At 37.0% G+C, this 25,848-nt stretch overlaps 1 protein-coding gene across 1 annotated transcript in view; it reads right to left on the reverse strand.

Annotated features, from left to right (window-relative positions):
• LOC114248318 (polypeptide N-acetylgalactosaminyltransferase 2) overlaps positions 1–25,848 on the reverse strand; it is a 116,141-nt gene that overhangs the window by 7,314 nt on the left and 82,979 nt on the right. Inside the window, exons 5-7 of the mRNA XM_089732118.1 lie at positions 21,825–22,012; positions 2,744–2,857; positions 1,080–1,258 (exon numbers count right to left, since the gene is read on the reverse strand). Of these exons, the coding sequence (XP_089588244.1) occupies positions 1,080–1,258; positions 2,744–2,857; positions 21,825–22,012 (481 nt within the window). The remainder of the gene's footprint in view (positions 1–1,079; positions 1,259–2,743; positions 2,858–21,824; positions 22,013–25,848) is intronic.

Raw genomic sequence — 25,848 nt, forward strand, 5'->3', positions numbered from 1 at the left:
GGTACCTCAAGCACCGGTTATCGTTCTCGTCGAACCCGTCGCTTCTGACGAAGGGCTCGACGAGTAAATTAACCCACAGACACAGCCCACTGAGTTTCTCGCCGGATTTTATCAGTGGGTCGCGTTTTCGATCCGGTGGTAGATTCTGCGAAGCATGGCTCTTGCTAGGGTTCGTGTTAGCAACGTCGTCAGGTTTGAGACCTGTGAGCTTACCTACTGATTCGGCGAATTTAGAATAACCCCTGGAGCTTACTAGAATAGGCAGGAAAAAAAATCAGATATAGACCGGGTGATGTTACTTAATCGTGCGAGCTCAAAACGATGCCTCCAATGAACACTACTCTAACTCAAAATTTTGAAATTTTCGTTTTTCACGCAAATCGCTTCACTATTTTAAAAGTATTACAAATCATTATTGATGGGGTTCGAAGCAAGAGTAAATCAACTAGTTACACACAAAAAAAAATATAAATATATCTGCAATAATAAAGATTTTATCAACTTTTTCGTTGTTCGGAGTTGGTGTTCATTGGAGGCATCGAAAAGATGTTCTACCACCAGGAATTATACAAACAAAAATTTTTACGGGTTTGATTTTTATTACACGATTTTATTTCTTCACTGTGGAAGTGGTCGTGAACATTTGTTAAGTACGTATTTCCTTAGAAAATGCGGTGCCTGCTCACAGGATTTGAACACATTTGAGCACATTCGCAACTGTTGCATCAGGCGTCCGATTACTTTGTCACTAAGTTTTCGCGCAATCCCTATTTGGGACGGTTCTAGAAGGAATCTGTTTCTATCAATAACAAGATTACCTGAGTATATATACTAAGTTAAGGTAGTTTTCATGTTAATTTTGAGTTTTTGTTTTATTATTATTATTATTTGATTTTTTTATTATTATTATTAATTGTTGCTTTTGTTTTAGTCCGAGATTGTAGTTATTATTTTTATTTAATTCTAGTATAAATGAAATGTTAATGCAGTGTAATGAAGTGTAATATGGATGCAAAATCTGAAGTAAATGAAATAAATAAAAAAATTAAAAAAAAAAGTAAAAAAAAAAACAATATTACCTGAATGAAATTTCCAAGTTCTCTCCTCCCCACACGTCCATTTTCATATCGTACTTTCCGAGCTTGTTGAAGTAAAGTCGGTCCATGCTGAACAGTCCACCGGCTATCATGGGGGTCCGGATTACTTGAGTGGGGTCAGTGAGACGGGCGCTACGTTCCGTATGCGATAAGTATTCCCACTGCAAGAAATTTCCATAGTGACAGTAAACAATCAGGTGACTATGAAGAAAAACAAAAAGTGGATTCTGAATTGAATAAAAAAAAAAACATTGTGCAATTCACATGTGGTAGAAGAAGAAGTGAAGACTTTCAGAAGTGAAACCTTCAAAAATGTTGGCTTCAAGATAATGACCACGAACGTAAAATTTCGGGCAGAGGATAAATGTAATGGTCATAGTGATACAAAACTTGATAATTATTGAATTCTTTAGAATGTATTAAGTAAAAATCGAAGCAGAGTACAAAGAGAACCACGAATATAAGAAACACTATATAATGCTTGCTATCTCATTTTCTCTCACGTTAAATCTTATGAATTTATGTGTCTGTCTTTTTTTACTGTCGCTTTTCCGTTTAAATGTGTATCTAAATATACGATCAAATACCAAAAGTATCTGTAATTTACGACAATTCGGATTAGTATCTACAGCTCGCGAAAGAAAAATAAATTACATTTAAAACGGAAAAACAATTCCGTTGTTTCAAACCTGCGATAAAGAAACATAAATATGTAATACAAGGTTCAAAAAATTGAGTACACAAAAATGCGTGGCTGTTCGCCTTGATCACTGTTGATAATTGTACGGATCTGTTGACAAATGGTTGCATAATCTCATCTTAAACCATAACGAATCGACTATATTATTATCATATTAATAATTACGATCCATTAAGGTTGAATTACTGTATACGTCTTTAGATTCGACGTATTGTTACAGATTTCGTATTATTTCAGATTTACCATTCTAATCATATCTTTAAGGAGAATACAGGAGGACATGTTTAATAAATTGCGTCACTAACCGATTTAAAATTAATATTGCCATTAAAAAAGTTTTATAGCCACTCTAGTTATTTTTAATATTGTTTCCAAGGAGGAGGCACTATAAGCCCACTCGTCATTGCAACATGAATCTATTGCGATTTCCCAGGGGTGTTAGAGGTTTAGGCCCATATCCAGGTAATAACATGACTTTTTTTCTTTGGGAATATTTTCTGCACATCATAGAATGTACTCTTCCAGAATTGAGAAATATTTGCTTAAATACAGAGGAATGTCTAGGGCCTAGTTTGTATATGCGCCCTCGCAATCTATATGCGACCCACGCTGGGTGATTGTCGGGTTAATCCTGTATCCTTTTTGTGGCTTTGACATGATTTTCCGGTTGTCTTTCCCTAGATCAATTTACTTTCAGTAAATCGCCGGAAACACAAATGACCTACATCAAATATTTATCACAAAATGACTCCTACACAAGAAATCTAGCCAGATCGAATCCGGATTCAAGGATATAAAAGCCCAAGTCAACTACTTAATTACAATTTTGGATACAGTTGTAGGCTTAGATATGTTGCCATTTTGGAACGTCGCTTGAGCTTAAATTTGCTCATTCAAACATTAATGAAATCAATATAGCACCGAAAGTAAAAGTAATCTGGTTCACCTTGAAGACTAAGTTCCAGTCAAAGCCACCTCGCAGGTCCGCCGACGCTCCGATGTATTGGAAGGTGTCCATGCTGATCACGTCTATAACTGGACACACGACGCGGGTTGGGTCCTGGAATATGAGACCGGTATTTTAGACCTGGCACTTGGTATATTTTGTAATATCATTTGCTAAGCACAGTTTTAGATACCATATTCACACTTTCATAGATTCACAACGGAACCGCGTATACACATAAAATACAAGTATTTTTAAGAATTTCAAGAGGATTTTTTACATCGTACAGATTGACGTGTAGTTCTTAATCAAAAAGGTATATTCTCAATAAAATGAGGTTTATAAATAAAATAAATGTAATTATTAGTTTTGACCACTTAATTCGTGTTTCGAATATACAGTATCTATTAAAAGATCGTTGCCTAATATCGTGTTGGAGCATAACGAATCGACAATAAATTATCATAATAATATTTATGATCCATCATGTTTGAAGATCAAAAGATATTAAATCCACGGTGGGTGCTTCTCTATGGCTTGTAATCGCTGGGTGTTCCGATATATTATGTCCAGACGAGAACGGCTTTGGGCAGCAAAGGCTCAGCCAAGAGGGGCGGGATTTGCTAACAACTGCCCGAGCGCCTCCGAACGAGACCTAACAACTCAAGAGCAATTGCTTCGCGAATGAATCTACTACCGGATCGGAATCGCGACCCGCTGAGAAGATCCAGCGAGAAACTCAGCGAGCTGATTCATGGGTTAGGTTGCACGGCGAACTCTTTGTCGAGTTCGACGAGTACGGTTACCGGGGTCCCTAAGCCTGCTCCTAGTGTTAGAGCTGAAGGCGTCTAATGCAAAGGTTATTGGATCTGATGGATCCGTAAGGACGTGTCTAGGGCGTCGACGGTGACTGGCTCCTGCGTGATCAGGATTCGGGGAGTAGTCAGCGGCGGCAACGATAAGGCGATTATCATGACGCATAGCCTTATCGAAGTACCGTTCCGACGGTGACTTCATGTATTTCTGGATAGATTCGAGGCCCAGGTTCCCATTGATTGATTGATTCCCAATTCGCAACATGCCTTGTCACTTGTATTTAAAATTGGAATTTGGAGGTATTAGATAAACAGCCAGGAGGCTAGATACGAATAGTTTTACTACCCACGTAGCAGTATATTGAAGTACCAATATATTCTGGATTTGATAGCCCGCAAATCTGACCTATGTGCTTTTTTTTATTCTGATGGGTGGACGAGCTAGCAGCCCACCTGGTGTTAAGTGGTTACTGGAGCCCATAGACATTTATAACGTAAATGAACCATCCACCTTGAGATATAAGTTCTAAGGTCTCAGTATAGTTACAACGGCTGCCCCACCCTTCAAACCGAAACGCATTACTGCTTCACGGCAGAAATAGGCGGGGTTGTGGTACCTACCCGTGCGGGCTTACAAGACGTCCTACTACTAGTGCGAGTGCGATCTATCCATACCAATTTGAATTAACGTTTACGCGATCAAGAAGTTAAAAAACTCTCTTTTTTTCCCTACCTATGCCGATAACCTTGAGAGGCTATTTCAGCTTCACCCTAACGTGTAGGTGAGCTCACGGGGCTCAAACCGGAGAAATGCTAACACTGGCCCTAGCAAGAGTAGTGGTTCACAGAATCTACCACCGGATCTGAAACGCGACTCACTGAGAAGATCCGGCGAGAAACTCAGTGGGCAGTGTCTGTGGGTTAATTCGCTCTGTTATATATTTTTAATGTACCTAAAATTGCAATGTAAGGTGCACGACATAATGCAGCATAGTTAGGTTGCCGATAGATCACGCAGTTCAATTCTAACCGCGCTCCCGGTGACACTTGCCCCAATTAATTCCAATTGTTAATTTCAAATGTTTTAATTATTAGAATTAAATAAAGTTCTTTTTTTAAAAAGCTTTTCTAATAAATCGTCGTAACAGTTCGTCGAGCTCTTTGTCGCAAGCGACGGGTTCGAAGAGGACGGTGACCGGATTACTCTCACCAAGCATACAATACATACATACGTTTGTAATTCCATTAAAATGTTTAAAATACCGTACGCAGCTCTACAAGGATTGCCTTCACTAGTAAAAGTTTTAAGTGGAACATTGCGGAAATCTTATCGCCGACCGAACGAAATGTCAAGGCCGTTTAAAGAACTCGCTGCTCGTGACCTGAATATGAGACTTTCAACGAAGTCATACTCGAATATTGATTTGTGCAGACCAGTGAGTTTCTCGCCGGATCTTCTCAGTGGGTCGCGTTTCCGATCCGGTGGTAGATTCAGCGAAGCACTGCTCTTGCTAAGGTCAGTGTTAGCAACACTCCGGTTTGAGCCCCGTGAGCTCACCTACATGTTAGGGCGAAGCTGAAATAGCCTTAGTCCGCGCGGGTAGGTACCAGCACCCTGCCTATTTCTGCCGTGAAGCAGTAATGCGGCTTGAAGGGTGGGGCAGCCGTTGTAACTATACTTGAGACCATAGAACTTATATCTCAAGATGGGTGGCGCATTTACGTTGTAGATGTGTATGGGCTCCAGTACCACTTAACACCAGATGGACTGTAAGCTTGTCCGTCCACCCATCTAATCAATAATAAAAAGCCTCTCAAAGCTATCAGCATAGGTAAGAAAAAAAAATTGTTTTGAATGTTGCAGTGAATTTCAGAAGCGCATTGAAAAGGTTTGTTTGTCAATCGACACATTACTTAATTACGTCCATGTATCCACTTGACAGGTTAACTGGGCGATTCATTAGCGAAGAGCTTAAGCCGCAGTAAAATTAAAAATTTTGGCAGTTACTACTAAAAGTATATGTATATATAGGTATAATTTTTTTTACCCCTCAGAGGGTAATAATCCGCATGAGCAAAGTTGCGCGCGGATTGTTAGTACTTTTTTTAAAGGAATTTTATGACCTGGTAACTAAGACCATTAAGTCATGTCTTATTTTAATTTATATTCTTATTTTTCTGAAAAATGATAAAATGAAATGAAATGAAGATGATTAATTTGAGACATAATATGGGATGAAATATAATCTCAGTAAAATGGTGGTCATTTACTGAAATTTTATCAGTGGCCTTTTTAGAGGATCCCTAGAAGTTACGTGCAGCGGCTTTCTTTCATTTTTCCACATATGTGTACGAACACAGATATTAAACCACAACTATTACACATTTAAACCTGAAGCAATATTAAATAGACAAAATAAAACAAATCACAGAACTTCACTCCTCGCGTTCCCGTCAAAAAGTCCGAAAGTTAGTACTTGCATAAGTCTATGTTTTCGTGTTCTCTAATGAGAGGGAATTACCGCTGTTCTCATGATTATACTATTTAAATAAAACATGTTTTATTTTGATCGAATACAAGATAATATGGTCAGTTAATTGCTTCATAATTAATCGTAAAAAGGCTTGTGAATTTCGATACCAGTCGCTTTAGTCGGATGAAGGTCAGACGTGTAACTCATTACTGCTAGAATAGCTCGGGTTGGGTCGTGCCCAAAGAAATGATCGGATCACCTCCATGTTGATTTAATTTCTCGTCTATTACATACTGTAAGTAAAAGTGGTATCTTAGTAAATAAAAAACGTGTTGTAATTTTCTTGTTACCAATAAATAGATTATATTATGTTACGTAAATTGCTTTTTAAACAATTCCAAGGTTCATTTAAATTTTAAAATCATCTATATATTAATACGTGAAGCAAAAACTTTGTATACCTTTTTACGAAAATTGCGCGGACGGAGGAGTATGAAATTTCCCACATTTATAGAGATTATAGAGAAGAAGTGCACAATGCTAATATTTTTTTTTAAATAATGCGTAAAAGATACATTAAATCAATAAAGAAAACATTACACACACTACATACCGTGTATTTGACGCACACACGCATGCATACTATTTATTGTCAAACTTTGGTTCTTGACGTCTGTTGTCAAAGTGAGATTAAATATTGTTTGTCTTTGTTAATATTTTTTATAGTGTAGTCTTGGCGAAATTTGTGATTATAGAAGTATAAAATACAATCATAATAGTGTACAAACTGACAATTCCAATTAATTATAGTCGAATTTCGACTACTGCGGGACCTCTAGTATTATTAAATCTATGAAAATTAATCGCAGAAAGACGAACTCAAATTAAAACGGTTTAAATATAAACGATGTCAAAGGGAATTGAAAGCGATTTGCTTTAAATTCCGCTCGAAGCAATTTCAAGCGTAATTTAACCTGTTTATTAGTTTGCGCCATCGTTTCGGACATTAGGGCCGTCTTACACTTAACGCTATAGCTACTTTATAGCTAGACTCGTGTGCGTGCATTACCGAGGATTGTATAACGGACGCTGAATATTAAGCCAAATGTTGCTGCTGATCGTTTCAAAAACAAAATGCGAGTAACAATTATATCAAACGGAAATGAAAGGTGATTGTAAAGTGCAGATTTAATTATAATTCAGTATTTAATTGTTAAATCATGATTGTGTTTTCTATGCGGCAAAGAGTGTATAAGGATTTTATAAATATCTTTTCATTATTGCTCTATCATGCTCTAGTGAAAGATGAAATTCTTCAATATGTTGAATGAGCAGATTCCAGGATGATCTTGCTTCAAGAACGAAGCACTGCTCTTGCTAGGGCAGATTTTAGCAAAGAATAGGCTGAGTCTTGTGAGCTCGCCTAGACGTTCGTTGAAGCTAGCATAGCCCCACGAGGTTACTAGCAATAGGTAAGCAAGCGGTCCAATTTTGAGCTCCGGGATGATCTTCCCTGTATGGTGTTTCCTGAGTGATATATCTTCAAAATAGGTTTGGTTTATCTCTCCCTGGCATTGCTCTATCATGAGCAAAGGTGATTTATCATCGCCCGGTGTGAAAAAAATACTATTAATTTTCTTTTTGTTTCAATAATACATGTACTTCACGTCTCTGATCATATATTTAGAAAATTAAATAATGTTTTTAATTAATTATTTTGAACTATCATACGATTTAGTGCATAATAATATATAAACAATATGTGTAAGTAATATTTGTACGACCAGTCATTGAAACTGTAGCTGTTTTTGGCGATCAGAGAATATACTAGAAGGTAAGATCGGTGGAACAAACTATATGTTTTTGTTTGTATTATTAACAAAACTGAAATATAGCTTTTCTTTAGTATAGCGCTAATAGTGGTTTACAACGTCAATGACCTTGAACGTGTTCATATTTTTAGGTGGTAAAAATTTCATATTAAATATACTATGGTTTTCTGTAGTACCTTAATTAAAAAACGGAATTATTTTAAGGACATTATTTTTGTATGTCCGCCTGTATTTCAACACTATTAAGGCGCTGTGTACATATACATATCGTCTTTTTGCATTAAAAGTGTACAATTTCCAAAAATATTCGAAATTGAGTTAATATGCGGAATCATTTGGTATCACCGGTATTTTTCTCATAAATACTGTCAAAAGAGCGTAGTTACGTTTTAGTTTTTTTTTTTAATTTACCTATGTCTTGACTACTACATACATAACTTTATAATATATAATTTTACTACACAAATAATACATAATACATAATTTTATCATACTTTAAAACACAGATAATGTAACTGGCAAAAAATAAATGTTGCAAAGATGATTAATATTAAAATTATTACATGTTAATAAACCTTTAAAACGTTCTCCCGTAAAATTAGTAAGTCTTGAGATTAGACAGTTTTAATGCGAGAAGACGATATGTATGTACGAGTATTTGTACTTTTGTAATTTCTGGTGGTAGGACCTGTTGTGAGTCCGCGCGGGTGGGTACCATCACCCCGCCTATTTCTGCCGTGAAGCAGTAATGCGTTTCGGTTTGAAGGGTGGGGCAGCCGTTGTAACTTACTTGAGACCTTAGAACTTATATCTCAAGGTGGGTGGCGCATTTACGTTGTGGATGTCTATGGGCTCCAGTAACCACTTAACACCAGGTGGGCTGTGTGCTCGTCCACCAACCTAAGCAATAAAATAAAAAAAAGAGTATATGAAATAAATAGTTTATCTTATAGACCGCATTATAATGTTGAAATGTATGAATGTACATATAACTGAACCTCTTCGATTACGACGAAGAGCTCGACGAGCGAACTAATCCATAGACACAGCTCGTAGTTTCTGGCCGGCTCTTTTCGATAGGTGGCGATTCCGTTTCGGTGGTAGATTCCGAAGCACTGCTCTTGCTAGGGCTAGTGTTAGCAAATTCTCTCAGGTTGAGAGGAATTGCCTCTTAGGCTAAGAATTCTTTCAGAAATGGCCTCTTAGGCTACAAGCAATTAGGTAGGATTAAAAAAAAACATTACAGGACCGTTACTGGTGGTAGGACGTCTGGTGAGTCCGCTGGGTAGGTACCATCGCCCTGCCTATTTCTGCCGTGAAGCAGTAATGCGTTTCGATTTGAAGGGTGGGGCAGCCCTTGTACTAACTATACTGGGACGATAGAACTCGTATTTCAAGGTAGGTGGCAGTATTTACCTTGTAGATATCTATGGGCTTCAGTAACCACTTAACAAGAGGTGGGCCATGAACTCGTCCACACACACACCTATGCAATAAATAAAAAAATATAAATAGTGTACCATTTAATACCTAATAATACTGATCAAATTGTATTACGAAATATAATATTCTGCTCGTTTATCATTTAGGTAAAATAAAAATAATTTTCGATTTTATTTTTATTGCAAAATATTTTGGAATAGCTATTTTCGATAACTTGTGTGAAATCGAATACCGATTGGATCATCGTTGACATTGAACTGTTACACACTAGAATTAATGTCGCATCATATTAACATAGTCTAACAGGTTTTCCAGAGCGTCAGATTTTATTTCAGAATTATTATAATAATATTAGTTAAACGAACCATTGCTGTCTTTAGTGAGTAGAGATCTGCTTCTTTTTTTTTAAAAGCCGATTGAAAAATATACCGTTCGCATTGATAACTTCTGGAAAGTATTACAGAATTTTTTTATTGCTTAGATGGGTAGACGAGCTCACAGCCCATCTGGTGTTAAGTGATTACTGGAGCCCATAGACATCTACAACGTAAATGCGCCACCCACCTTGAGATATAAGTTCTAAGGTCTCAAGTATATTTACAACGGCTTCCCCACCCTTCAAACCGAAAGCATTTAGAACCTATGGCCTTAACTTATTTATTTCATCATTAGCGATGCTCTATCCTTAACATCGTTTTCCTTCACAAACTCTTGAAGCTCTCACTCCTATGGCGTATTCTGGGGTAGGGCGCATTCTATTTCATTATCAGTAAATGTCGCCCAAAATCCATTATACAAACTTACATACGTTTTATTACTACACATGTCTGGCTGGTGGTCACAGCCCATTGAGTTTCTCACCGGATCTTCTCAGTGGGTTGCGATTCCGATATAGTGGTAATTGTGCAAAGCCCTGCTCTCATACCCGATCCTGTAGACCGAATGGTAAACGCGTCATTACGAATCCTTCTGATCCATTAACGGTGCTTTTAGGTATCACAAGCACCGGTAGCCGTCCTCGTCGAGTCCGTCGCTTGCGACGGAGGGCGCAACGAGTGAATTAACCCACAGACACAGCCCACTGAGTTTCTCGCCGGATCTTCTCAGTGGGTCGCGTTTCCGATCCGGTGGTAGATTTTGCGAGGGACTGCTCTTGCTAGGGCCAGTGTTAGCAACACTCCCGGTTTCACTCACGGGAACTCCCGGTTTCGCTCACGGGAACTTCCGGTTTCGCTCACCTATACGCCAAGGAGAAGCTGAAGTAGCCTCTCAAGGCTATCAGCATAGGCAGGAAAAAAAGCATTGCTCTTGCTAGGGCCAGTGTTAGCAACATTCCCGGTTTCACTCACGGGAACTCCCGGTTTCGCTCACCTACACGTCAAGGAGAAGATGAAATAGCCTCTCAAGGCTATCAGCATAGGTAGGAAAAAAAAAGAACTGCTCTTGCTAGGGTCAGTGTTAGCACGCTCTCTCAGGTTGAGCTCCGTTAGCTCACCTACTAGACATAGCGTAGCTGGAATAGCCCTTAGGCTATCACGAAATAGGTAGAAAAAGAACAAACATTCGCAGCCTTTCAGACGCGAATATGGATGAATAAAAAAAATCTGAGCGTATCGAAACTACTTCGTATTACGAAAGGAGATTGTAAAATGATGATCTTGTATAACGAACCGTATTGCATTATTTTTGTACTAAGGTTTTTTGTTACATTCGTACATGCAATTTTACAATAACATACCGTTCTAATATCACCTATAACAAAACGGAGACTTTTATATTGTTAAAATAATGTTTATTAAATTAAAATAAAATACTTATGTTTATTAACAATAAATGAGTTACTGTTCGTTCTCTTTTGATTCGATTAAGATGAAACTTTATTGACACTTGAGTCAATGTCATAAGTCTAAAATATTCATAAATATTAAGTGTATCATCTATGGGCTTAGATCCCCTTGCCTTTCCCTAATAAGGAAAAATTGTACCAAAAAACATATGGTCAGAAACATCATCCAAATAAACAGGTGGCGTACAAATAAAGAAATTCAGAAATTCAGTGGTAGTATACAATAAAATACGGGGTAAGGGTCTAGAGTGGCCTTAAAATAATTGTTCATAAGCTGATCGCCCAGGATAAGTCTCCCATAACTACCCGTAAGTAAAAGTTGTTAAATGCCTTCATCAGGAAATGAGCAGCAGTGTTGTTTGAGATTTATACCAAAGTAATGTTATCGCATTTCCTGGTATTGTGAGCCTCAATGAAAACGTTCCGCTATTTTGTATATTTCTGCCGCGAAGCAATCGTGCATTGAAACGACTTAGTTGAGGCTTGTATGTGTGTATAATATGTTACGGTAAATGTACACTCTTGGGAAATGTACACTTTTACCGGTAAATGTGGACATTTGCCAAAAAGTTAGGTATATGTGAACTGAATATAATGTATATGTACATTTCACAGGAAATGTGTACTCTTGCCTTCACGTTTTGGTAAATGTATACTCTTACCTTCATGCTTTAAGAAAAGTTACAGTAAATACAAATAAATTAATAATGTTGTTGCAGTAAAAAAAATATCTAAATAAATATAATACAAAAGGCTTTAATAACGAAAATTATTTTAATTAAAAAATGTAAATGACAAACAAAACATACTTTTCTTTGCATATTATAATATAATATGTTGCAGGTTAGGTTAGGTTAGGTTAGATGTGCGCATGCGCATGCGCGCCACGTTAATAGCACTTGCGATTTCATATCTTGTATACCATACTCACATTTACCAAAACGACATGGTCATTGTGAATTCAATGTACGTTTCCCTTCTTTGAAATTGTAAATGTTAGTTGAATGCACATTACCCAAACGAGGAGGCAAATGTGCACATTTACCGGAAAATGTGTACATTTGTCGCAATATCTACTTTTACCGTAACATATAATATATACTAAGGTGGACGGCGACATTGTACTGTGACCTCTGGTGAACCCTTAATATGGTGAGCTAAGCTTTTAGTGCAATAAAAACTCTGTAAGAGTCTAACCTCGGTAGCCCGTCATTATCAGTTATCACGTGATCTGCAACACGACTGTCGGAGTACCTGTGTGCTTAGTGCGAGTTTTTTAACGTTCTCGATAGCGTAAAAGTTAGCTCATATTTGTATGGAGTTGGATCGTTTGCCTACGTTTGCCGCTAGGGGCGCTGTTTTAACTGCATACAAAATTGGGCTAACTTTTACGCTATCGAGAACGTTAAAAAACTCGCACTAAGCACACAGAGCATAGAAGTTGTCAAGTCGATGCCACCGAATGGCGTGTGCAATGCGACGTGAACGGACCCATAGTCCTTGCACAACGTGAAGCGTCTTCCGTTCACTTTGATTGAGCAATTTTTCTATAGTACAAGTCACAAGAATTGTGAAATTCGATTTTTTTCGTTTACAATTAGAGCATGTAAAGTCTATTGATTTAGTCGGATATCGGACGTACTGTCTAGTTAGTAAGCAGCGTTTTATTGCTTACGTCCATGACAGTTAGTATGTTGAGGCAATTAAAAATAAATAAAAAAAATTATTGAATAAGTCGATGTTCATAGACATGAATATGAATATCGCCTTTGATTGCTTTACCTAAAGCTATACTGGCACACATGATTTCTTCGTCATACTTTAAGAAAATAAAATACTATACGAATAAAAAAACAAAGAAGGATGGCAACAGTCGTGTGACGCCCCTGACACGAGAATCAGTATTATGCTGATGGTGGTATCGCGCATTGTGATCTCACACCTGAAACTACCATGTATTTCACATCGGTCACAATTATGCTACGATAGCTTCCACGTATCCCGACCGAGCGTAGCTGGAATAGTGTCTTAGGTGACTAGCAAATAGGTCGGAAAATAAATTTACATGCTAACAAAAAATACCGTTATTAGAAGCAACATTTTCGATAATCACTACGAAAATTCTCAACTATTTTAAAATTGGAAACTGGAAAATGTCATTGAGTGTCCCCATTAAATTTTGATCGGAGGTGAAGTGTGAATTTTTTAATTGAAAAAAAGAAACCGTTTCAATGTGTCAAATGAAAAGAAAAGAAAACCCGGACGTAAGTATTTCCTGAATTTAAAACAACAAGGTTTTGCGTTTGAGAATCGCTCGTCGCGCTTGTCTTGCACCAGCCCCCAATATATAGTGCACTTCAAGTTGAGTCAAGTGGGGCTCGGGTTGCAATAATGCAAAGTATTTTTATTGCGATGCCGTAACAGTTTCCGGTCGAGCGATTCTGTAAGCAGCCTTGAAATAATGCGATTTCCTACTGACCGAAGTGAATGAAGTAGACAAGTTGATACGTTTTTTCTAACATTAAACATAATATATATATTTTGGACTTTATCAGCTGATGTATTCATTAATTAACTATATTTATAAAAATGAATTGCTGTTCGTTAGTCTCGCTAAAACTCGAGAACGGCTGGACCGATTTTGCTAATTTTGGTCTTGAATTATTCGTGGAAGTCCAGAGAAGGTTTAAAAGGTAAATAAATATGAAAATGCTATTTTAAAAAAAAATAACAATTTTGTTTTTCTTTTAATGTGTCCCCCGTCGGACGGATTCCTTTTGTTTGTTTTATACAAAAGTTTAGGTCTTTTATTTATCGATTGAGGCACTACGAAGTCTGCCGGGTCAGCTATAATTAATAAAATGTTTGTGATCGTTTTGTAAACTAATGAACCCTTCACATCTGTAGGTTAAAATAAACATATATTTTCGAACCATTGCCCATCGAGAGATTACTTTAATGACGCCGAATGAGCGAAATGCTCACAGTCCAACTTTTTCTATTTTATAAATATGTACAATCAAATTGCTTAGCGATTTGAAGAGTTGGACGCGTGTTTGATCAAACTAATTGAGCCTTTAATCGTCTCAAGATATATTCGTTACATTCACGTTCTATTTGCTTACGAACAGCTATCAATGCTTATAATCCTACAACTTAATGTAATCTTAAAAGCAATTAAATATATGCTAAATTAGAATAGAGGTTTTCGTGATGTGCTGTTATTATATTTTTATTTGAAATGGTTTAAGATATTTAATGACCTTTTTTGCATTGCGAAATACGATATTTGGAAAAGAGCTAAAGCGCCGACTTACGTCACGATTGTTTCCCGAATTCTAAGACAGCAATCCGAATCGGTGATAAAGTCATGACGAATAAAAACGCGCCTGTAAAAGTTATTTGAAAAAAAAATATATACAGTCAAACCTGGATAAGTGAGAACTGGATAAGTGAGAAAACTCTATAAGTGAGAGTAATAGCCAGGACCCGTCATTTTTAGCTCCTAAAACCTCTATTAGCGAGAAACAGAAACCTCTGTAAGAGAGAGTCGTTTTTGCCTCATGGACCTCCGTGAGTGAGACTGCTACTTATCTATACCTCTATAAGCGACAGTCGAGCTTTATTTATTTATATTATTTAGGAGGAACAAATGACAAAACAAATTACAAATTTAACATCTGCTATTTTATGACCCATTCTTAACTTTCGTGGAACTTCTTAACATTGTTTTTGTATTGTTTTCTCGTCAATATTGAACCTATTCTATTAAGTGGAACTAAATAACGTTGTTATTTATTCGATTTCTTTTCGATTGGAGCCTCTGGGTCTGCGGAGGGACTTCGGTTCCCTCTGTATTTTGTACCGTATGTTCCATGGGGAGTGCTCTGAGGAATTGTTCGAGATGATACCAGCATCTCGTTTTTACCATCGCACCGCCCGCCACCGGAGTAGAGTTCATCCATACTACCTGGAGCCACTGCGGTCATCCACAGTGCGTTTCCAGAGATCTTTTTTGCCACGTACCATCCGGCTATGGAATGAGCTCCCCTCCACGGTGTTTCCCGAGCGCTATGACATGTCCTTCTTCAAACGAGGCTTATGGAGAGTATTAAGCGGTAGGCAGCGGCTTGGCTCTGCCCCTGGCATTGCTGAAGTCCATGGGCGACGGTAACCACTCACCATCAGGTGGGCCGTATGCCCGTCTGCCTACAAAGGCAATAAAAAAAAAAAAAAAAAAATGGACCCGTGTGCCTGTGTACCGTCCTCTTTGTCGGACTTACTCAGTTTATTGTTAATCAATTGCGAAGGAAAGTTCTGTTCTGCATCATGTTAAAACGGAAAATCAAAGTACTGCCATTAAGTGATAAACTTAAAATAGTGAATGCGTTTGAATCCGGGAAATCGCGAAATTAAATTCAGAGGGAGCATTAGCGAGAAACTCGGGTTAGTGAGAAACCTCTATAAGCGAGAATGAGATTGTGCTCTCTTGAACTCTCGCTTATCCAGGTTTGACTGTATTTACAATTGGTTGTTGTCATTCGAATTGATAAATCTCATTTTATTTTGAAAATTACCAGTTTTATTGTTGACATTTATTTTTATTCAAACGGATATTATCAGTTAAGATCGTAAAAATGGTTCGAATAAATTTCACTTTCAACAATTATAATAATGAGATTTCGCATCCAATTGTTTTGCATCGAAATATAGTCATTAAGTAATAATAATAATAGTAATAATATTCATTATTATGAAATGTTATTACATTACATATTTAAAAACAATTTAATATAATCTTTTTCGAAAGTATTTAGTATAGAAATCAAATCAAATCAAATCAAAAAAGTTTTATTTAACATCAATGAAAGTACATACTTGTTGAACGTCAAAAGAACTACCGCCAATTCACGAGAATCAGCCTCCGTCCTGAGAAGAATTGGCAAGAAACTCAGCGGGCAAGTCTTTTTTTTTTTTAAATACTAGATAAAAAAAAAAAAAAATTAAATTTTTTTAAATATTCATTTTTACGATAAGTAATTATAACCTAACAATTATTACAATATTTAAATGAAAAATAATGAATAATACGTTTATCCAACAACTTTAACAATAACGTTGAATATAGTTCTGAAGAATGCTTATAATATAATACTTACAATATAAATGCAATGAAATAATGAAAAGTTAGTTTTCAAATGAATGTTCTTACAAAAATTCTTTTTTGCTTTGGCTTTGGATTGTTTTTTACTTTTCTTAGAGTTTGAATCGATTTTTGAACTACCAAACTCGATGGGTGGTTTAGCTCTTGGGCCATGAAGTAAAATGTCATCACAACATGAATGCCACCACCTAACCACCTTGAACGGTAAGGTCAAAGTCTTAATTACATAACCGCATTATTGCGGAGACAGGGAGGATGGCGGTACCTGCGTCTGCGTGGCATAATATCACGTAGGTACCGGTAGGCAGCGGCTTGGCTCTGCCCCTGGCATTGCTGAAGTCCATGGGCGACGGTAACCACTCACCATCAGGTGGGCCGTATGCCCGTCTGCCTACAAAGTCAATAAAAAAAATAAAAAAAACGTATTTTTTTTTATTTTTTTTATTGCATTCGTCGTTGGACGAGCTCACAGCCCACCTGATGGTGGTTATCGGAGCCCATAGACATCTATAACGTAAATGCCGCCACTCACCTTGAGATATGAGTTCTAAGGTCTCAGTATAGCTACAACGGCTGCCTCACCCTTCAAAACCGAAACGCATTACCGCTTCACGGCAGAAATAGACAGGGTGGTGGTACCTACCCGTGTGGACTCACAAGAGGTCCTACCACCAGTAATGTATGTATTAATTTACAAATTATATTTTATCCATTTGTTGTTTCCAAGGGGATGAAGTCTTGGATTTACTGAGCTCATAAAAAGCCTAAGACCTAAATCTACCTTTATATATGTGAACAATCCGGATTAGATACAATCACCAATCGGTCAAGGACGTTTATTTGTTGCTCAGACATTTCTAGTAGTGTTTTGAGGCCATGACATTATACACAGAGCGCGTCTGTCACCGTTCGACTGGTCTAGTACACTTGTGGAATCATATATCTTGAAGGTCAAGCTATTGACGCCTTGTTGGTCGAGTGATTAGTACACTAATGGTCACGGTGTCCGGATTGGATCCTTAGCCAAAGTCAGTATCTTTAACTTTACAGTTTTCATGATAAAAGACGAGTCGGTCGGACGGTGAGACCATGACCACTAAAACTGGAAAGTATTAGAAGGAACGGAAATATAATTAGGACAATAGAAACACGAGATTAAACCGTAAAAGTATTTTTAATTATGTTTAAGATTCGATAGAACCGAAGGAAATACTATTTTGAACTTTTTGGATAAAAGCTAAACATAATTTTTTTGTTGCTTACATAAGTGGACCAGCTCACGGCCCACCTGATGTTGACTGGTTACCGGAGTCCATAGACATCTACAAGGTAAATGCCGCCACCCACCTTAAGATATGAGTTCTAAGGTATATATCTCTCAGCATAGTTACAACGGTCGCCCCACCCTTCAAACTGAAATGCATTACTGCTTGACGGTAGAATTAGGCAGGGTGGTGGTACCTACCCGTGCGGACTCACAAGAGGTTCTATCACCAGTAAGTAAGATGGAAAATAGATAGATTTCCATTTTAGTGGTAGCCGTCATACAACACAATATATTTGATAGATGCCTAAATCTCGCTTACGACAGTTGAGTCGTCTATTATCAAAGGTGGAAATCTGTGCATTTGGACAAAAAAAATGATTGATATGTCAATACAGTTTGATTTGAATATAATCGTCTCCTTCAAAGAATACGGTTCAAAACCTGCATTAAATAAAGATTAATAGTTAACCTGTTATTTATCTAAGATGTCGTTCAGAAGAGTTTTGTGACTGCCAATGGAATACAAAGTCAATAATTCGTTTTTCTGATTTACCAATAATTGTCCAAAAGTCACATTGCCGGCTTTGATAATAGTCGACTCAGTTTGAAGATAAATTTGTAATTTAATGTTCCAAACAACAACATTTGGACCGTCGGTCTACCAAGCAATATCACACATTCGGTAGATGATTTTCTCTTTGTCATTATTCGCAAACCCACCGAAATTGTTCTAAATTATGAAACGCCCTAAGCTAGTAATTCTGCTTCTTTTCAGTCGTACACTCTTGGCGAAGTGGTCGTGGTTGTGTATGTATTATTGCTTGGTTGCGGCTTTTGAGAGACTTCTCCATCTCTCTCTATATGTGGCGGTACGTATACATTTAGTACAAATACATACATACAGTACATACAAACTATGTAGTAATAAATAAATTCATATAGTATCTTATTATTATTATTATTATTATTATTATTATAGCCTTTATTCAGGCAGTATTTCATTTATATATCTTAATTTTCTTTTTGTTAACAATTTTATTTTTATATACTCTATAATATAATATTAAAGTCTTAACTCTATCCTTAGTTATTTAGCATCGATAACTAAAATAAATAATATATTAAATATAGTATCACATCTTCTAAGCCCGGTCCCAAGTTATAGCACTGAAATAAATGTGAACGTATTTATATTCTTAGCATTTCACCAGCGTTGTTATAATGCCATCAATCTATTGCGTAAAGTAGATTACCGGGTGTTTCACAACTTGGCATTTCGTGCGTTAACTTGTGGGAGCACGAAGCACTATTTAATGTTCAAAATAATCGTTGTCGAATTTCTGACAGTGCTTAGATGTATTTTATGTTGATTACGATAAACGCTTAATTATACCATTAAACCGAACGTCATTTATTACGTGCAATCGTATTTAATACACCCGTTTCGTATGTTATGTTCGCTTTGGCTCAGTAAAGTGTCTTCGTAAGAAAAAAAAATCGGTTGTCTGTAAATTCGGTTTACTGACGATAGTTGAACGTGACAACGTCATAAGAAAATACTGATGGAATGGTTTCGTTTTTCAAAAGAAAATTTTAATTTTATTTCTTTGATAGATATTTTGTATGGACAATTGACACCGCATTCGCTTTTCACTGAACTTCATACTTGACGAAAACATGTAAATGTATAGCAGCTGTCTACGCGGATGCATCGCTCACTCAAGCAGGAGAGAGACAGGTGTCGAACGCTGCCGAACGCGGAGGCCGATTGTGCCTCTTTGTCGCTCGTTGCGCGCTCTCGTTTGCACTTCAAGCCTTAAATGGAACGTCTCAGAGCGAGGTAACGCCGCATCAGTCATGTTTTTCGTTTGTGCAGCCGGCTCCATAGAATTATAAGACGTCACGTCAAAATACGGTCAGAAAACAATTTTTCAAATTTACATATTTCAAAATACAGTTGACGACACTATCATTGTATGTCATTTTGACTTAAAATACACAACGCGGTAACCGTAAATAATAACGATTAACCACATTTGACATCACTCGTAGAGATTGGTGTTTGGATGACTTGAAATATTTAATGTTAGAATTAAAATTATTTATAAATAGAAAAAATTAATACTTTGATCGTAATTTCGAGAGCTGTACGATATTCCGAAGGTTATTACTATGATTAAAAATTTTGAGAAACCGTATTCAGAATGATCTCAATGATAATTTACTTTATTTTTGGTTAATAGGACAACGTAATTACGTTCTTTGATTTGAGCTTCCGTGCATTATTGAGTTACAAAATTGTAATGTATCATGTTTTAAATTAATTCCTTTCGAGAAACAAAAGTGAATATTTCAATTTACTCTCCGAATTTGAGGAATCAAAGATTGATTGTAAGGTGTCGTCTGATAATTTTAATAATTATCTTTACACGACTTCAGAACAGAATTCGTTTGACTTCAGGCGATTCTTTGATGATTACATTTCGATTAGTACCTAAGTGGCTAAGGCAATAGCTTTACGAGCATCTTCATATTTCTCAGATTTAATATTTGAGTATTCTACACCTGTAGATCCAAATTTAGATTTTGTTTTTTGAAACGACAGTTTAATACTACTACTATGTCATCTAGGTACATAAAGCAATGTACTTCTTGTAAATTTGATATATCAATATCTATTACAAGCGGAAAAATAACTGGTGGATTTTTGTACGTAAACTCCATTTGAATAAATACTTTTTTGGTGAATAGTATTTGAAATTAAGATTAACTTTGATTTGATAAAAATCTGATGCTTAATCTATTAATGTCAAATATAATCAATTATGTACCTAATTCCATAATTTCCATAATTATTCATTTAAAAAAACACAAAATTCAATAAAATTACACGTTATAAATTCGTGTACCAGTATGTATCCACTCTTATAAATGTTGTAAACAAGTTAAAACGACTTAATTCAACTCTCTAGTGTGGAACATAATAGATAATCAGTCGATTAGTCACCGATTGCGTTCATTGAATGACAGCTGTCGGCATATTACCGCCATCGGTGGTGATGGCGGTAATACGCCAAGCTATGACTTGATGTTTTGTAATTTAGGTGTAATTTTTCCTTTTTATAAGTCAATCGCGCATCAAATATACGAAAAAGATGAAAGTTGCGTATTTCGAGGACTTTCGTGATAAAATTTACATGTAAACAAAATCACTTTCACACAGATTTGTAAAAAAAAGAAACTTGAAAAAAGTCAACTACGTTTTTTATTATTCTACGCACATCTATCGTTGGACATAGGCCTTCCCCAAGGCTCGCAATAATAATCGATCCGGCGCAGTCTGCATCCGGCGGAGAACTCAGGTTGTTTCTCCATCTCGTGGAAGAGACTAATTAGGCGATTCATTCTCCATTAACTAAAATCTGTGCTATAAAATCATTACTGATTTTTTTTAGGACAGTTAATGTATAACAACGAACGATTTTCGATGAGTAACACCTTGATATAAAGTGAACGAAATGAATGAAGATTGTAGTGCTTATTTCATAGCGCGTTTCCAATGTTCACCACAAATGGAGGTTTTTTTTTTTTGTCAGGAGGAAATCACCGGACTTCCGCCCTCCACTGGGGATGGAGGGCAGAGCATGTCGGAGTTGAACCGACTAAAACCTCCTGTCGCTCAACAACCAGCATCCAAACCTCGCATGAGACAGAACTCATGAAAAGGCAAAGGGGGGAAAGTGAAGCCTTTAGTGCGGAGCACATCTCTCCCATTACCCTCCCCCTCGGGACGCCGAACTGGCGGTCGTCGGCGCCACGACCACCAGCCCTCTCGGTCAGCAGGCTATCCGAAGCCCGCCTAGATGGCGCCGGTTAGAATGGTCTACCCTCGGAATACCCCGCTGGGTCAGAACCAGCGTGGGTTGAGGATAGCCGGCCTTCCATCACCCGGATGCTTTTGCATAAAAAGCGTGCAGAGCAGCTTGCACGCCGTCTTCTTAGGTCCCCTTCGCCGGTCCCCAGGCCGACATGTGAGGGAGACCCGAAACACTTAGAGGGCCAGGGCACAAATGAAGGTAGGACAAAACCTTTAACCGTCTTATGTGGAGCAAAACACTAACTAACCGGATTGTTGTGATCCTTATGAGGCACCAGACGGACTTCGGGACGAGCCTCTCTGTTCGGATATGATTAATGGAGCAAAAAAAAACAAAAAAAAACAATAACTCTCTTTACTTACGTCTTTGATCCTTTGCAGCAAAGGTTCCAGCCAATGTACGTTGCATTCTACATGAGAGTCCAAAAAGGTGAGGACTGGAGCAGTTGCGGCGTCAGCTCCTCTAACCCTGGACCTCATCAGACCCTCTCGTTTTGTGTTGCGGATTACGCGGACCTTTCTTATAGATCGTAATGCTGCTCCGTCTTCCGCTGTGACAAGGAAATGAAGGTTTTTATCAAAGTAAGTAAGAAAGACGCAAGCAACCGAGACAGGAGATTCTGTTAATTTACTCCCAAGTTTAAGAACGAGGGCATTATTCTAAGCCCGAGAGGGTCTCAACACAATAGTAACTAGTGGTAGTTATTGGTGGTAGGAAGTCTTGTGAGACCACACGGGTAGGTACCACCACCCTATTTCTGCCGTGAAGCAATAATGCCTTTCAGTTTGAAGGGTGGGGCAGCCGTTGTACTGTAAAAAACGGAGACCTTAGAACTCATGTCTTACATTGTAGATGTTTATGGGCTTCGGTGACCACTTAACATCAGGTAGGTTGTGAGCTCATCCACCCAACTAAGCAATAAAAAAAGTCACACCGCTATGATTTTATGTACTCCTAAGAATGCCGATTCCATTTTGATTTTCAGTGAAATGTGAGTACCTACATATGTAAACCGAGTTATGTGTAATCAATTTTAATTGCCGCTATAGTTACTTAGGCAATTTGCTGTTGCACAGTGAACAAAATTCACTCTTCTTAGTAGAATAATAGTGGTAGTCTTCTACAACGTTAGATTAATCTAGTGGTGACGGTGAGTACTATAGAGAGATGTAAGTCTATTGTGTGCTTGCATGGGTAGTTCCAGTTTGAAGAGTGGGGCAGTCGTTATTCAGTACAATAGAGGTTTCCACTTCATGCTTAGACGTGGCCTCACTTTATCACTGATCTTTCGCTGTGAAGAAGTATTTTAGTTATTTCAATGCTGTGATAATTCGAGCTTACAGAATGCAGTAGCACACAGGGTACGCTAACTTAATCAAGTAAGTGGTGAGTTTGCCAGCCGATCTATTGTAGAATTGACAGATCTACTATAGAATTAACATCCTATGAATACATATCTCTATATATAAAAGAAAGTCGTGTTAGTTACACTATTTATAACTCAGGAATGGCTGAACTGATTTGGCTGAAAATTGGTGAGGAAGTAGCTTAAAACCAGGAGAAGAATATAGGATACTTTTTATAACGTTCCCGTGGGACGCGACATAAAACGTGGTATAACAAAACGCAACTGATATGGAATAACAAAACGCAACTGACAGATAAACGTAATATATTCTATGGTTAATTATAGTAGAATTTTGAAGTTGACCGGTTGATGTGTTTGAAACAAACCGTGTGGCGGAACAAAGTTCGCCGGGTCCACTAGTATTGATTAAAAAAAAACATTCCTCATTTATTCAGTCAAATGTATGTTGATAATGGAACAAGACAAACGACTTTCGGAATTTGCGTGCGCTGTTGCGAGTTAAATTATTCACATTTTACATCCTTACGAATCTTTCTCACGAGCTTTCAAACTCGAAAGCTAAAGTCGGCGCTCCGGTGAATTTTACTTGAATTGATTTTGCACGTTTCGGAGCTTTAGTTTTAGGAAAATATCACCAATCGTTTCCCACAATCATTACTTACGGGAGGACAAAGTGTTCTAGAAATAATTATCTAAATATACTTAGGTATATTAATATGTGAAGCAAAAACTTTTACGAAAATTGCGCGGACGGAGGAGTATGAAATTTCCCACACTTTAGAGAATATAGAGAAGGAGTGCAGAACGTTAAATATTTTTTTTTATTGCCTTTGTAGGCAGACGAGCATACGGCCCACCTGATGGTGAGTGGTTACCGTCGCCCATGGACTTCAGCAATGCCAAGGGCAGAGCCAAGCCGCTGCCTACAAAGCCTACAATTATGCATAAAAAATACATTAAATCAACAAAAATAAAAACAATACACACACTAACATGTATTTGACACACACGTATGCATACTATTTGTTTATTGTCAAAATTTTCTTATTGCTTATAATCTGTGGTCAAATTGAGTATAGATTAAATATTGTCTGTCGTTACTAATATTTGTCTAAAGTATAGTCTTGGCGAAATCTGTGATTATAGAAGTATAATAGTCTTTGACAATGGAATCTTAATAGTGTACAAACTTATACTTTCATTTAATTATAGTCGAATTTCGACTAGAGACCACTAGTTTTTGTTATAACGTTCAAATATTTAAGGTCGTTAAATTTTGCATAATTTTTGAAATCAGCTTTGCGAAATTAATTAATTTAAGTTTCTTTCTTGTAACAGAAAATATATATATTGATATGATTTTCTATTATGGAAAGCTATTTTTAGCGAATAGTAGATTGTGTATTCACATTCTTATTGTTGATTTAATCAACAGCTAAATGCCTCGGACGTGTCTGACCTACGTTTTTGAAATCGTCTGAAACGTTCTAGAAAATGTGCATCCAATTCGGGATTCCTATTGGGAACCCCACACATAAAACGGATTCATAATAGATAAGGATAATTTGTTTTTTATTTATCGAACCTTTTGTTTTTGACAATAGCAACATCAGCGAGCGATTCATATAATTTGTATTTGATATAAGGTTCGTATTTGATTAGATATTTCAATATTTTTTTTGTTGCCCTTGTAGTTCGATGAGCATACGGCCCACCTGATGGTGAGTGGTTACCGTCGCCCATGACTTCAGCAACGCCAGGAGCAGAGCCAAGCCGCTACCTACCACAATATATTAAGAGATTTTTTAATAAAATTATATCATTTATTTATGTGGTATGTGTCATCTTTTTTATTTTCTTATAGTGGTTAATATATTCATTAAACTACCGTTCACATTTACATGGTATTTATTGTCTTAAGAAAATGTCAGCTGTGAATTTGTATTAATCTCTAATCTTTAATGAAAACTTTTTTTGTTATTAATCTTTAAACATACTAGAGGTCCCGCAGTAGTCGAAATTCGACTATAATTAATTGGAATTGTAAGTTTGTACACTATTATGATTGTATTTTATACTTCTATAATCACAAATTTCGCCAATACTACACTATAAAAAATATTAACAAAAACAAACAATATTTAATCTCAATTTGACAACAGACGTCAAGAACAAAAGTTTGACAATAAATAATATGCATGCGTGTGTGCGTCAAATATATGGTGTGTAGTGTGTGTAATGTTTTCTTTATTGATTTAATGTATCTTTTATGCATTATTTGAAAAAAATATTAGCATTGTGCACTTTTTCTCTATATTCTCTCTAAGTGTGGAAAATTTCATACTCCTCCGTCCGCGCAATTTTCGTAAAAAGGGATACAAAGTTTTTGCTTCACGTATTAATATATATAGGTAGATTCCGTATCTCTAGACACCGGAGCTAGAGTGTTTCAGGCCTTCCTCAAAACATACATATGATATTAGTGAGATAAAATGTCTGGGCAAATTTGAGCTGAGATTCTTATGAAATGTTTTACAACTATGGACTCAGAACCGTTCTCATATAATACAATCACGAAATGAACAATAGACGCTGTAAACAATTCATTTCACATCGCACAAAATTAGTTTTCGTTGTGAAATTTGTAACAATGTTTTTGTTTTTAGAGGTTCTGTTCGTAATTGTGATGTTAATTTTGATCATTGAACGCTGATGCTACACAGAAGACACTATTTAATGACAAAAATAAAATGGAGTAGCTATTCTGTTTGTTGTAAAACGCCAGGCAAGTTTTTTTTAATTGCTTAGATGGGTGGACGAGGTCGCGGCCCACCTGGTGTTAAGTGGTTACCGGAGCCCATAGACATCTACAACGTAAATGCCACCACCCACCTGGAGACATGAGTTGTAAGGTCCCAAGTTTTAACAGTACAACGGCTGCCCTGCTCTTCGAACAGAAACGCATTGCTGCTTCACGGCAGAAATAGGCCGGGTGGTGGTACCTACTCGTGTGGATT

Source organism: Bombyx mandarina, chromosome 12, assembly GCF_030267445.1.
Source record: "Bombyx mandarina strain Sakado chromosome 12, ASM3026744v2".
NCBI lineage: Eukaryota > Metazoa > Arthropoda > Insecta > Lepidoptera > Bombycidae > Bombyx > Bombyx mandarina.